This window comes from Myiozetetes cayanensis, unplaced genomic scaffold (assembly GCF_022539395.1).
Source record: "Myiozetetes cayanensis isolate MyiCay16 unplaced genomic scaffold, myiCay2020 scf1, whole genome shotgun sequence".
Taxonomy (NCBI): Eukaryota; Metazoa; Chordata; class Aves; order Passeriformes; family Tyrannidae; genus Myiozetetes; species Myiozetetes cayanensis.
The window spans coordinates 31,802,446-31,818,082 of record NW_026086604.1 but is presented as its reverse complement, the minus strand read 5'-3'; the positions used below and the strand labels follow the sequence as shown (position 1 = coordinate 31,818,082).

The following is a 15,637-nucleotide window of genomic DNA, read 5'->3' as shown; positions in this document are numbered from 1 at the left end:
AATCATTTGTCCTTGGAGGTGTGCAGACTCTTCATGTATCATTGCACAGAAAAGCTTTTTGTACATTTTGATAAAGTGCATTGTACTACAGTCTGCAACTATAGCAAAAAATGCAGTACTTTTTATTTTTAAAAAATTTTATAGAGTTAATAAACTTAATATATTGAAGGAATTTTATAATCTGTTAAGCTTAATATTGACTATAGACAGGGACTTCTAAACCAAATTCTTGGAACAGAATCTTTATAATATATTCTTAAGAATGACAGTTCTTTAAAGGTAGCAAATCATTAACTGTGTCACATGGTTTCCATATGAATCTAGTTTTACTTTGTGTTGTATCAACAAGCCCTTTAACTTTCTTTGTATTGCAAGTCTTGTAAAGGTATGGATGGGAAACCTGCAAATATGCAAATCTACAATTTTATGAAGTGAAAAAACCTCTATCCATGGCCAGTATTAAGGTAACCCTGCATTTTTTTTGACAGAATTTTAAAAGTATTGTGAGAAAGGAAGGATTTGCTAATCACATTTTATTGTTTCTGCTTTATCACAAAACGATTCTGTAAAAGTATTTTAGTTTTTAGAGCAGTTATATTTATGCTGACTGACAGTCACTTTACTCTTCTTGCTTCTGTCGTGTTAGATCTCATATGTTTAATAAGACTGGGGACAATATAGTTCTGAGTGATACAAGACACTCTCTCCTGTGGCACTTAATTGAACTCCACGTTGTACATGAGACCACAATGCTCTTTGGAGTGCCATCATGCATAAAATATGGGGGATATTAAAGGCTGAGATCCTCAACAGTGATTTCATCCAAGAGCAGGTGCACCTGTGAGCAGGCATTGGTGCTTGCACTTGGAACTGACATTGGACATTTGTCAGTATGGATTTGTGAGTCTCTGGTAGCATTTTTTTTTAGGTTGCCATGAGCAAAATGTAAATCCTGTGTCTTACCAGCCACTCCAAGGCTGTTTCAAGACTAGATTCCTTATTCAAGATAATTATGAGACAGTAAGCAAGCTGCCATGCTTGGTGTGGCTCTTCATTTATCTCAGCTTACCTGATGGCTTCATATTACCACCAAGATGTCCAGACAGATCTGCAGACTGCTGGCATGGCAGCAGTTTGGACAGTAGGCTTGCCAGAGGTAGAAATCACCTGGCTCAAAGCTACTCTTCTTGCTGTTGTTTCAGAGGAGTCTGGACATAGCCCACAAAACTTTCTTTGCTATGAAGTGCTCAGATACAAAAGGATGGGGAATCTGTAAAGAAAGATGAATCCAATTACCTTTTTTGTTTGTTTCAGGTGCAAAATTAGAGGCAACTCCTTGCCACTGGAATGTCTAGTACAGTATTACTCATTAAATGTGAACCTTGATATACTGCCCTCTTTGGCCATAAATTGCCTTCCAAAGAACTTTCTGTTTAAATCCAGTTATTGACTAACTAACCTTCTGCTGTTGTGCTTCCTCAGCAGTCAGATAGTGAACCTGGTCAGCTTTTTGTTAGCTTTGTTTGGTTTGGTTTTATATTTGGTTTTGGTTTTAATCTGTTCTAAAAGCAATGCATAATATTCTTGTTACGAAAAAGGGTACAGCTTGACAAAGGTGTTATGTCAACTTGCAGAATGACACGATGTTATGTAGAGTAAATACAATGTCCTTTGGAATTTTCATGAATGAACACTAGTGAAAAACTCTTGTTGGTTCCTACACAAGTTTTCAGATATAAAACATTTCAAAGAATCACAGAACAGCTGAGGTTGGATGGGACCTCTGGAGATGATCTAATCCAACCTCCCTGTCAATGTAGGTTCACCTGGAATGGATTGCACAGAATTGCATCTAGACAGGATTTGAATATCTCCATAGAAGGAGACTCTACAACCTCTGGACAGCTTGTTTTGGTGGGTTTTCACCATTAAAGTCTTACCTTATATTCAAATGGAATTTCTGGTGTTTCAGTTTGTGCTTGTATATCCTTGTCCTGTTACTGGGCACCACTGAAAAGAGTCTGGCTCCATCCTCTTGACACCTGGCCTTAAGATATTTGTATGCATTAATAAGATCCCCTCTCAGTTGTTTCTTTTCCTCCCTGAACAAGCCCAACTCTCTCAGCCGTTCCTCATGAAAGAGTTGCTCCAGGCCCCTAATCATCTTCATAACCTTCTACTGGACCCTCTCCAGTAGTTCCTTGTCGTTATTGAACTGGGGAGCTCAGAATTGGACACAGTACTCCAGCTGCAGCCTCACCAGGGCAGAGTAGAAGTGTAGAATAACCTGCCTCAACCTGCCGGCCACACTCTTTGTAGTGCACCCAGGATGCCATTGGCCACCTTGGCCGCACAGACACGTTGCTGGCTCAGGGTTAACTTGTCTATTTGTGATTGTAAACACAAAGTTTAGTTTATATTGGACTTTGCAGTGAAGTCCACTTCACAGACTATAAATGTGAATTGGATATAAATTGCATTAGTGATTTGTAAGACATTAGTGGTATTTTATTGTAGGGGATAGAAAAGAAGAGTCTAAGGATTCCTACTATCCCAGCTGAAAGATTGCCTGGGCCAGGACATGAAACCTAAGTAGGAGATAGAATGAGAGGCTAGAAAAACCTAAGGCCTAGATCCAAAAGAATAATATTTAGACACTCAGCACCTTTTCAGACTGCTATGTTTCCACTTGTCTTCATTAGGAAATTAAGAGCTTCAGTACTCTTTTTTGGGTTTGTACCTGGGTCACAGCATAGACAAGCCCAGTCAACACAAGCAAAGAATAGTCATTAAATTTGTTCATGAGTTAGTAACAAATTCTCCCATTTCATTCCTCTTAGGCAGTATGCCTGAATTCACAAAAATCCAGAGGGACCTGCCTACACATGCTCTTCCCCTGATCCAAGATCCCTGGCGCAGCTGTTCCCCATGTATTTGCTGTTGTTTGGCACTGGCACCAGCCCAAAACCAGTGGGGTTGGCATGTTCTGTTCTGCATCCCATCCTTTGTGTGCCAGCATCTTTTTTCTAAGACATGTAAATGAAATAAGGGATTTTGTAATTTTAATTTTCAGTTGAACATGAATGAGACAAAGAATGTTCTGCCATATAGCTTTTCTGTTTCATCTGGCAAATACCAAAGATCTATGGAGGAAAAATGTGTAAGGACTACCCAAAGAAGTCACAAGAATCCTTGCAGTGTTGGGCAGTGTAAATGTAGTTCAAATTAATTCTATTTGTAGTGGACTATGTAGTTAGATCATCTGTGTGTAGCTACTATTCACATAGCTTGGGAGACAACTCTCAAAGAGGTGTAGACTGCTGCAGGTCAGGTCATTACAAGCCTCTTTAACAGAAGAGCTGCAATCCTATTCAGCACTTTCTTCCTGCATATGGAAAACTAAGCAGGAATGATAAAACCACTAGATGTATGCACACAAATACAGTAACACAGTTGGAAATTGCAGAATGATGTGTACTCTGATGCAATTGTGTATACTCAAGACAGGAGTTTTCTCAATGTTTTGTGCTGTGCACAGTAAAGGAGAAGAGCTCAGAAACTGATAAAGTTCTGGGAAGGTATCAATCTTTTTCCCATAAACTGCTTTTAAAACTTGCTTGTTTCTTAGTGTTTTGCAACTGCTGGGAATTGCCTCAACAGCTGCCTGAGTGGAGAATTACTGGTTGGGAGAGTGAGTGACCTCAGCAGGTTCAGAGATGCACCTCTCTTGGCTTGACTGTTCACTGATATCTCATTACATTCTGCATTTTGTACTTGCCTGTTTAAATGGTTGTGAGAATTTAAAAGATTTGCTGTATGATACTTTAAATGAGGAAGATATTGCTACTGCTAATCTTTCTATTTTCTTCTTCTTTCTAGGAACCAGTAATGAAAACTGACTCCACCAATTAAAAAGACAATTTACATTTCTCTTTTCTGGAATAGATATGTGTCAACGAACTTAATATTTAGATCAAAAACACAGAAAAATGCAAGTCCCTTTACCATAATATGTAGAACCCTATGACCAGGTGGTATCATCAGTAAAAAGACTCTATTTTAGTAAAGCATTTAGATTCCTTTACATGCAGTGAGGAGAGAATGATAAGTGGCAGTCTAACACATGATGAAATTTACCAAGAAGAATTTTTTTTTTTTAGTTGGTGGAATTATAGTTTATATAGTTGATATTGGAGTCGACTTTTGGGTGGTTAGTAAATATTTCTGTCAAGGACAATATTCTTGGAGTATATTGATACTGTTTTTTAGAGGTCTTTCATCATTAGTAACTCAGATATTTAGTTATGAATGGTTTAAAAACGACTGGGAAGGTACTGATACTGGGAAGCTGAAATGGATTTTTCTAGTTCATCTCTTTCACTGTGGTATTTTTATAAGGTAAGTAAACTTTAAAATTTATCTCAAAATGAGAAATCATGTTCCTTTAAGACAGTTATTAAGAAATGCTTAGTATGGCTTCAGGGACAAGACCAGCTCTGGCCTTAACAATTACTGCTCCATGAAAACAAGTGGATCTTTGCCTGCTTATACCAGGATAAATTTTGTCAGGTTTTGGTGCACCTGTAGATCTTCTTTTATTTACTCATAAGTAATAATTTTTATCATTCACAACCCAATTCTGTTTGATTGATCAGCCTTTTGATAAGGCATATGTAATAAAACTGTAGTGTTGTAACTGATTAATATAAGCTTTCTAAGTGATGTTATGCACACTGAACAGCTGAGACATCTGAAGTAAGAGGTAATTTTTGAACCTGAGAATTTAATAGTATGTGGAAAACCAACCAAAATTCAGTAGAGAAATGAATAGCTGAATATAAGAATACTTGCAGCAGTACTTCTGTGGGGACTGTGTTAATGGGGATAGGAATCTTTGCTTAACTCTAAGGTAATGACCTTAACTCTAAGGTAATCCACAAAACTCTTGGACTTACCTGAACTCATACCCTTTCCTGAATGAATACCTCTTACTGTGAATTTCTGTAACTTTTGAATCTTCTTTCCCAGAATTAGCCCCATCTTCTCTGGGTGGCTTATTATGTAGCAAACCTTATTTTACCCTTTGCACTGACAATGCTGTCTACTTGATCACCTGTTCTTTGTTGCACAAATGATATTTTCTTCTATGCTGCCACTTACACCTGGAAAACTTCCAAGATGATACGTATAAATTACAAAGTTCTTTCAGCCACTCCTCACAATTCATCAGGGTGATAATGCATACTGTAAAGCATAAACTGATAACAACAAGCTGGCATCTGTGCTTGTACCTTTGTTATCAGCTACTACATCCTTCTTACTGTATGTGTTTTCTTTGGTGTATCAAGGTACAACTCTCTCATGTCCTACCTCTTAGTCATCTGATTTATGCAGTTAATTTAGACAACGAGTCTCTCGGGTTTATCCCTACAGTCAATGGATAAAAATAGATTCTGTCAGGAGTCAGGTCATACTTGGCAAGATGAGCTTCTCCAGAAGGTCATTTGTGGCAGCATCCTGTATTCTTCACTAACTACAGATGAAAATGTGAGCCTCCCCAGTAAATATGTCTTGGCCAGTGAATTTAGGATGCTTGAATTGGGAAAATTCAAATTATCTTCCTTCATTTCTTCCCTTCTGTCTTTGCTTCTTCCATTTCTCATATGTCTTTTACTTGCTCCATCTTTGAACCAGGGAACTTAGACTCATAGAATGGTTTGGTTTGGAAGGGATATGGAAGGTGATCTCACTCCAACCTCTCTGCCATAGGCAGGGACACCTTCCACTAGACCAGGTTGCTCAAAGCCTCATCCAGCCTGGACTTGGACACTTCAAGGGGTGAGGCATCCACAACTTCTCTGGGCAACCTGTGCCAGTGCCTCACCACCCTGACAAGAAAGAGTTTCACCCTAATATCTTGTGCTAACCTACCATCTTTCAGTTTGAAGCCATTTTTCCTTGTCCTGTCACTACATACCCTTGTACAGAGTCCCTCTCCAGCTTTCTTCTAGGCTCCCTGTAGGTACTGGTGACTTACAAGCTGGTGCCCTTTAGACACTGGAACTTTGTCATGTTTGTACAGTGCACAGCACAATGGGAATCAGTTTTCATTATGTTATTACACTGCCAGTGCTAAATATTAAATATGAAAATCATATATGTGTACACACTTATGTATATACATATATATATTTTAAAAAGAGAGAAATAAAATAAAAATATTTCATATCTAATAAGGCTTTAGTTTCTTTTAATGAAAAGAATGTATACCTGCAATTGTATTTTATATGAAATATTATTCTCTGCAAAGAGACCTAATGAAGTTGGTAAAGTACATATTAACTATGCTGGCTAAAATGATTTTCAGCCTGACCAATTTAAATGATTCACACAGATGTTGGAAGAATTGAGAACAGTCTGTGACATAACAGATAACAAGATAGTAACACACTCAGGGAATGTGGGAAAATAGGACATTTCCCTAGGGCACCATATGAATTCTGGAGCCGTCTGATGTGTAGCAGTTTGCAGCATCAGTCAAGGACATACCTGTGGGAGACTAAATTTTAGCAATTCCTAACCTTTGCTGTCAGAATAGAAGGCTATACAGGCAGCAGCCATTGTGATACTGGCAGCTGCTACTGTGTCTCTTGATCCTTAAAGGTAGCATCAGGATGCCCTGATGTTCTGAAAAGGAGCAGATGGAAGATTTTCTGGTGTATTTGTGAAGATTAATTCTAAATCCGTGAGGCATGAGAGTAAATGTGAGTGCTTTGCTAAACGTGAGATTATTTAATTACGTGTTTTTAAAAGAGAATGAGAAGAATTCAGAGCCAAGATGGATGATGTTCAGTTAATACCTGGTGCTGGGCTGCAGTGTGGGCCCTGCTCTGAATGAGTACCAGCCAGCAGCAGTGAGCACACGTGTGGGAGGTGCATCCAGGTAAAGGAACTCCTCTGCATAGTGGCAGAGCTCTGGGAGGAGGTGAGTAGGTTGAGGGAGAGGGAGACAGAGACTGATAGAATCACACCTGGCCCTCCCTGAGACAGGTCCGACAGTCACAGGACACGATACGGACAATTCCCTATCCTCTCTCCACCTGGTTGAGCACAGTGACTTTAGGCTGGGGGCAATGGCAGCAAGTTCCTTCCCAGGTGTGTCCCCTCTGTGACTACCTTCACAGGTGCCCTGCCACAATAGGTGTGAGGCTCTGCAAGTGGAACTGAGTGATGACTGAATAAGTATGATGGTTCATCCAGCTTGGAGGTGTCACTTGAGGTTACGTTACCCTACACCCTGTGTCAAACTCATTCCTCTCTACAACTGAAAGCAGGCTGTAGTGAGGTGGGGGTGAATCTCTTCTCTCAAGTAACAAGTGATAGGACGAGAGGAAAGGAAACAGCCTCAACTTGCAGCAGGAGGGTTTAGATTGGATATTAGGAAAAATTTCTTCACTGCAAGGTTTGACAAGCATTGAAGCAGGCTGCCCAGAGAAGTGGTGATGTCACCAACCATGGAGGTATTTAAAAGACATTTAGGTGTGGCACTTAAGGACGTAGTTTGGTGGTGGACATGGTAGTGCTAGAGCAATGGCTGGACTCCATGGTCTTAAAGTCTTTTCTAATCTAAACTATTCTATGATTCTTTGTGTTTGGTCATATTTTCTTAATAAAAATTTACTGACCTAAGTACTGACTTAGTTGCGTTGGTTTCGTGGATTTAATCCAAGTATTTTGATACTTAGAAGGTGGTAAAGTTTAGTATGCAACAGAGATTATTTTTCCTTTGATTAAGGATTTATATGATTTATATGATGCTGAATACTGTGACAGCATAACCAGAATTTAGACAGGACAATCATTATTGCCAGGCTGCTCACACCCTGCCTGTATGAACTTCTAAATGGCACCCAAATCTTCATCAGTGTAGTGTGATGAGATGGGATGTGTCGAGTAATACTGGGATTGTGTTGCAAAGTACTCAGTGGAAATCTGAGGGGAGGCATGTGATATGGAAACACTGGCAAGGCAGCTTGCCTGTCACATGTGAGGGCTGTGAATCTGTGAAGCAACAAAACCAAATAGCTGTCACCTCTGTGAACTCCCAGACAGATACAAAGCCTTCCTGATTTTACAGGAGATAAGGAGCAAATTTCATCCCTTATGAAATTGATAATGAAAATGTAGGAGCATCTCAAGAACAGAGAGATGATGGAGCTGTGTTTCCATGAGCTTTTATAACAAGGAGGAGCCCTATCATCTGTGTTCTCCGCAAAGCAATACTACAAAGAAAGAAACCTTTTTTTTCCCTGTCAAAGTGAATATGATATTTAGAAACACTGGTAATTCTTTACCATTCACATATGACAATTCCACTTATAAAGAAATTGTGGGTTTTTTACTCTCTTGGCTTCCAAGTAGCTTATATACCTTGAATTAATGAAAAACATATACTTTGTAATGAATTTAGAGGAAGAAAAAGTAAATGGTAAAACTGCATTTGTCTATATTACAGACATACCCATTTCACCTTCAGTTTAAGATGTACATCTACTTAAAATACATAACTAATCCAATACTTTTAGTTAATGTCTTTTTATTACAGGTGAAGTACCTTTTTTGAAAGACTTTTTACAGTTTATAAATATTGAAACACAGAGCTTCTATAGCAATAGATATAAGAAAAGAGATTATGGGAATATAATTATGATAGGGTCAGAGAAGGCACAGGGTTTAGGTGAGCCATGGGCATGATTAAGGAGAAAATTTGAACCTGACTTACTCTTTAGTATGGACTGAACTTTGCCTTAGGCTGGAAATGCAGTTGTCCAACACTATGCCTAAAAGTTGGCTATGAATGTCCTTCTATTGCATGCAAGATGGGCAGATGAGAATGGGCGTGTAAGCTCAAAATACTTTTAAAAGATGAAAAATTTCTCACAGTGGATTACAGTAAGTGACAAAGGCACATGGAACTCGGAGAATGTCACCGCGCCTAATATACAGTTAAAGAGCAATAGAAATATTTTGACTTTTCTAGAGAAAACCAATGTATTGTATACAGTCAGGAGTATACTTCATGGTATACTATAGTATACCACCTTATAACAATATAAACCTAGTATACCATGCTCAGAAGGAATGCTCTTCGAAAACTGACAAGTGATTTCAGGTGTGCATCCAGCTAAAATATTCCTTTTACAACATGCCCTGCATATCACCTGCCTTCTCAGCTGTGAGCTCTGCAGCTCAAAGTTTGTGTGGCTGGTTTCTACTTCTTGCTGCTTGGTCAAACATAGGCTCTGGTGAGTGAGTCCGTGGACAACTAGCAGATCAGTCTACCCAATTGTTTTTTTCTTGAAAACATTGCAAATTTTCCACATTTACATCTCAGATGAGAGCCAGATGTTTTGGAATACTAATTGTTTCATAAATGGAAAAAGCTATAGATGCCTTGCCAAACAGTTCAGTTCTTTGCTTATGAGTGATTATTTGGAGAACAGTAACACAAACACACAAAAATGTAAAAGTAGAAAGAAGTTTTCTTTGGGACTAAATAATGGATCTAGAGCCAGCTCACGAAATCAGGAATCAGCCTGAGTGGCAGAGATGCAGTCTATGAATCTCTGCAAGGAGAAGAGCAAAGGCTCTTCCCCTAAGGCTCTTTAATAGTAACACAGCTGCTCTACACCTACTCCTACCGATGCTCCTGTGTTGCGGTTCTCACTTGTATGGTCAACTTGCTTTAACATACCAGGGAATAAGTTATGAATCCTCTAGCATGCACTTAACCAGGGACCTACCAATCCCAGCTGTCTTGCTTGTAGCTTTGGAAGAACCCCTGACACTGTCTCCCCTGTGGTCAAAGGATTTGGTCTTTAAGGCTCTTTAAAGGTGCTGAAGGTGTTAAACTTGTAAGCCCTGAAGGAGTCAGGAATTCTTCCTAGCTCCCTTTGTAAGCAGAAGGGGAGCGTGATCCAGTGCTATACCGGGATGAGATAATCCTGTGAGATTTGGGTGTCTAAGGATTTGCTGCCCTCTGTTCTCTACATAGGGGAAATGCAATGCACAGATTTCATTAGGTCCATAGTCTATATGATCCTGTGGACGGTCAGGGAATTGGGAATATGCACTTTAGCATGAATCTTGTAATCATGTCAGAGGTAGCCTTAGGAAATTGAAGTAGGAGGCAGGCTAAGGCAGAGGACCTTGCCTTTCTCAGCCTGTATGTTAGCAGGCTTGTACAGCTGTCTAAGATAACCAGGTAATGGTCTGTGGTGTTCTCCTTAATTTCTCAAGAAAATAGATCCAAATGAATGGTGTGATTGTCATAAGCTATTTACTAAACTAAATTATTCTTTTGAAGGGGAAAGTCTTTAGTAGTGTTCATCATACTAGAAAAATTGGCTGAAAACCAGTGAATTTTCTTAAAAAAGAAAATTCTTAGAAAAGAAAATACTTCTGCTGTCTTTGCCTGCTGGTTATAGATAGAATGTGTTCATTGGAAAAGAATATTGGAAGCTTAAGACATCTGGGAACTAAATAGAAAAAAATAGGCTTGAAAACAGTGCCTGAAGGCTGCTATGATCAAAATCCTGCTTATGGATTTACATGGATTTATATACCTAAAAAGCCAAGAACTTAGAATAGTGACATTCTAACAGTTGATTCTAAGAATCATTATTAGTCTAGATCTATTTATTACAGGAAAATAAAGAATACTTCTATGCATAAAAATCTTCAGTAATAATAATACAGTTAAAATTGTTATGCAAATATTTCTTAGTTCCTATTCCTTCTTTCCTATGTTTTGCTCACCTTTCCTCTGCTCTTCTGGGTCCTAGGCAGTTTCATTCTAGTGCATGGTGGGGTTATGGGTGCTACCAGTGTCTGGAGTCTTGCAGGAGGAACCATGATGTTCTTTTTGATGGTTTCTTCTTCACCACTCTTAGGATTCAGTTTAGGACTTTTTTTGTATGTTAGCACAGTTTCAGACTTTCCTTTCTCTTCACTTCTCTTCAGCTTCATCTTACATCCAAACAGTATCTATGGTGCCTTTTATGCATGTTAGATACAAGTTCTTTGTTCTTTTTATCCCTAAAAGTTGTTATCCCTAAAATTAGTTTCATCCAGCTCCAGGTCTGTATTTTTATAACTGACTAGAGGCAAGTTTTTTATAGGCATGGAGTCTCCAGTGTCAAGCCATCCCTTATCATCCCATACACGTACTTCTCAACACTGTTCTGTGTCTCCACATCTCAGGATCTCAGCTGTAGTAGTAGGACTAGATTTCTCTATCCTACATCATTATGTATGTCATAAATATCTCATTCAATACTGAATATCTGCTTGTTATTTTTACCTCTATAAAACTATGACTGTAGGACACAAAAAAAAAAAGAAAAAAAAGTGAAATGAATTATCCACCTAATCAATTGGAAGAAATCACCAATTTTTCTGCAGAAAAGTCAAGCTAAACCAAGTAATAAATACAATGTTATGCACAGGTCAAGAAAATTTCAAAAAGAGCAAGCTGGCAAGCCTCAGTTCTGAGGCCTTGGTAAGCTTATGCCACGTTACCAGCAATGACAGTGCCTATTGTAGTGCCACAGTTACAAGGCTTAGTCTACAATCTGCCCAGCCAATGTTAATGACCACTTGGAAGTCAAGTTACCAGCAGAAGAGAGCAAAGCATTGCTTTGCTTCAAGACAGGATTTACATGCATACCAACAGGATACTTCTCCCTGCTTTCATTTGTTTACTAGTTCCAAAAGAGTCTTTGTTTGCCGCTGAACAGTTCAACTGGAAAGAGGTCTTTAGCTGTGAAACCCACTTCTGCAATTGCCCCCTTTAATTTATTACAGAAAAGAGCACTTCCTACCTTTTTGACTTCCAAAGCAGAACCTAACAAAATAAAGCTTGTAATCTTTATTCAGACAAGTCTGATTCTGTTCTAGTAGTTTTTATATTGCAGAGTATTGCTGGGCTTAAATGGTTTTCTGATGCCTCTGATACCAGACAGATACCAGAAAAAATTTTACCTTAGTAGAAGATGCTAGATTACATCCAAAGATAAATATCAGTGGAAAATGAAATGGGAGGAGTTGTTGTCAGGCTATGTAATTTTATTGGACTGCTCTTCTAAAACTGCTGTCTAATCAGTTTCCTTTTTTTAATAGGTATTGGTTTGCTTTGAAATATGGTTACCAAGCTGCATTTAAACCAAAAAGACGTGAAGATGCTTCAGAAACAGATCCTTCCAACCTCATTAAAAAACAAGCTATTGATGCAGTGACTGATATTAACATGCTCAGGGTGTTCAAGGCTTTTCTTGAGACCACACCACAACTTTTTGTCCAGATTTACATCCTCTTGCAACATGGCAAAACTAATTGCTATCAATGTGAGTCTGTCTTTTTCCTTAATTTGCAAGTAGAGTATCTTACTTAAAAATATAACTCATGTAGTTGGATAACATTTTAAACATACCTCAGAAAACATAAATTGCACAGTATAATTACCTTCATTAAATTAGATTTTCTATCTATTGGATGGTCCATTCTGCTAAATCAATGAGAAGAAAGATTTCACTATAAAAAGATTTCACTTAGGCAATACCTTTAAGAACCATAGACTGGGCAGGATAGCATAGGCATACCAAAGAGCATCACATGCCTAGATTTAGGTAACTAAAGTGAGCCTTAAAATTAAGGTGACTTGTTACAGAGCACAGAGTAAATATAAAATTGTGGTAAAGTGTTAAGAAGCATAAACTTGTCCAAAACTTCATTCAGATATTATAATGTAAAATAAGTATCTTTTTCTCCAGTTTAACAGTTTTTCTTGTGTTTTGTCTAGATGCTGCTATCTTTATGTCTTTTTGTGGTATCTCCTTTTCAATGGTCGATTATCAGATATCATTACAAAAATCTCTGCCTGACAAAGGTGAACTTCGTGTGCCTTCCAGGTTCATGTATCTCTTCTATAAACTGTTTACCATCACTTCTTGGGTACTCAGTATTTCACTGATCACTCTACAAAGTGTTAGAATTTCTGTAATTCTGCTGATATTTCTTTGGATCTGTGGCTTCACTTGGACTTTGAAACAATGTACAACATTTTGCAAATCTAAGAAGATGGAATATCTTTACAGAACTGTAGTTGGAATAATTCTAATTTTTACATTTTTTAACATAAAGGAGAAAAGAACAAAAGTTTTCATTTCTATTTATTATGCTACTCACACTGTAGTAACTCTAAGTATTTTGCTTGTACATATGTTCTGGAAATATTCCATTATCAAGGAAATACATTTTAAAATTGTGAGCATCTTAACTGTTTTACTTCTGGTGTTAGGTATTATTTTTCTTGTTGTTTATTATAGACATTTTCATCCGACTACTTATTACAGACCACAGACATGTTTAGATGAAGTTGATGGAGTGGCAGGACAAAAAGATAGAGTGAAAACTGGCAGATTTCAAATTTTTTAATGCCATAAATGGTATAGATCTTTTTTGTGCAGACTTCAAAGCAAATACTTGCTGGACACTCTGTTTCTCTGTCATTGTTTCTTATGTATCATCACAAAAGGGACCAGAATTATTGACTTTGAATAACTATTTGTTTTCTGTGAAGCTGTACAAAGACTGTAACATGAATACTTATCTGCTGGTGAAAGTTACTTTTGAAAAATAAACTATCTATCTATGCAACACAATCCACTGCTTCAGTTTTTTTCGCAATGCAAATGTAATGTAGGAAAGCTAAAAGTTAATAAAATGAAACCTAGCATTAAACCCACATTCTATTCATTTATGTTGATTCTGTTAAAAATAAGCTTGCTTTTTTTTTTTTTTTGTTTTTCTTGCTGGAAGGAAAGAGGAATGCATTTGAAATAACTGAGGACAATCATCAGTTATCTGCTTTTCCCCATTAGTGTAAGAGTTGCAGTTTTTAAATGCACATAATAACAAACTGTACTGCTTTCTCCCTAAACATCCTCTAAAGAAGAATAGCTTTGATTTGTGGCTCATTCACTGTCTTGCAACAAGGAAATCTGGGGAGATATTTTCAAGCATTTTATCTTCTAGGTGTTTTAATTACTCCTTTACTGGTTTTGTTCTGCTAATCTTTCACAGAATCTTCTGTATTTAGGGGTGATGCCAGCTTGTTCTGGGTTATAATAGCAGAAGAGATTTCTAGATTTGTTTGCTCTGGAACATCCCTTCCTAGGTAAGAGGAAAAAGCCCAAGGCTCCAGCCTGCCTCATGCATCATGATTGCCCTAAATTCTGTCTCCTTTATCACAGAGTATTTGCTACCTGTGATGGTGTCCTTGGCAGCAAAATGCTAGCCTGGTTTTAGGCTGAATATACTCTTATTTTGCTATGAAAAAAATGTGATCCTAAAGACTACAGATGATCTCTATATTGCTTCCCACACTTGTTTGTTCATCTAAAATCCTGAGAAGGGACTAGGGTAAGGAATGGTGGAAAATGGAGAATATTATCTCTGTCTTGAAGAAAATGACAACATTTTGTCTACCCATTATTTGGAAGACCACCTCAAACTTTATATATTATCTGAGAAGGAGATCTCTGGGGAAATATGGGATCCTGAGAAGTCCTAGTGTGGGCATTTCAGCCTTGGGTCCTCCAGGTTGTCTGCCTGCTGACAGAAATCTGGAGCCTGAGTTGCTCTGGAGGAAGGTTATTTTCTGGTGAAACAAAATAATTTGTCCTGCTGAACTTTTTTTTCTCCTTTCAATGCAGTGAGAAATTACAAATAAAAGTATTTCATTGCCATCTCTTTGGCCAACTCCTAACACTCACTTTCGTGAGAGAAAAGCTGAATGTTATGCTCCTTATGTCTCCTTGCTCCCTCTTCTGTGCCACTGAGAGGAATATTATACTGAAGTTGAGTTGATAAGAAAGACATCTAGGTGGCTCTTTATATCACGCTAATTCAAATACACACCAAACCCAATTGCTTCAGTTTCAATCCGTATTTTATGCTGGAAGTCCTTGTGGATATAGCCATATCCTAAAACACTGAAATGATCCTATGGGAAATCATGTATATTGTTTTCATAAAGCTTAAAGAGATCTTCAGTGTCCTGTCACTATGTCTCCATTTTGTTGTCAGTCAATGGGCCTCAAGAGATGGGAATTCCTGGTAGCTTGTACCCTGTAGATTTTTATCTACAGGGGAATATTATGAGAATAAAAATGTTTCAACTGTGAAGTCCTCCCTCTCTTCTTGACCTCGAGTTCAAGCTTTTCACTTGATTCCCTTCATTTTCACAGATATGAAAACGACTTCTCATTCATTTGGTCATTCTAACTCAGCATCACTGTGGTGGGGTGGACGAGGAAGCACATGAATTGACTCCAGACACATTTCATATCAGCAGTGACCACTTCAGACAAAACAAAAAAAGCCCCAGTTCACCTGGGTATAAAGTTCAAACAATAGACTTCATACATATCTTTTCTGTTCCCTGACTACTCTTAAAATTCAGCTGCCACTCAGTTCATGCATTGTGCTTGACCTTGTCATTTTAATCTAACTGCAAATTGAAAACAAATGGGGTTTTCTCTCCTTTTTTTTTTTTTTTTTTTGTGTTAAGTATGTC

The 15,637-nt window shown here is 38.0% G+C and overlaps 1 protein-coding gene across 1 annotated transcript; it reads left to right on the top strand.

The window, feature by feature from the left end:
• Positions 1 to 358: 358 nt before the first annotated feature.
• On the top strand, positions 359 to 13,800 carry XKR9 (XK related 9). The gene is made up of 5 exons (XM_050319002.1): positions 359 to 464; positions 1,821 to 1,914; positions 3,880 to 4,398; positions 12,181 to 12,404; positions 12,860 to 13,800. The coding sequence occupies exons 3-5, from the start codon at positions 4,124 to 4,126 to the stop codon at positions 13,492 to 13,494; spliced, it is 1,134 nt and encodes a 377-aa protein (XP_050174959.1). The 5' UTR covers positions 359 to 464; positions 1,821 to 1,914; positions 3,880 to 4,123; the 3' UTR covers positions 13,495 to 13,800.
• Positions 13,801 to 15,637: the final 1,837 nt, after the last annotated feature.

Coding starts and splice junctions, on each gene's coding strand:
- XKR9 (XM_050319002.1), top strand. CDS start 4,124: ATGATGAAATTTACCAAGAAGAATTTTTTTTTTTTAGTTGGTGGAATT. Junction 4,399..12,180: donor CACTGTGGTATTTTTATAAG/GTAAGTAAACTT, acceptor TTTTTTTAATAG/GTATTGGTTTGCTTTGAAAT. Junction 12,405..12,859: donor CAAAACTAATTGCTATCAAT/GTGAGTCTGTCT, acceptor TGTTTTGTCTAG/ATGCTGCTATCTTTATGTCT.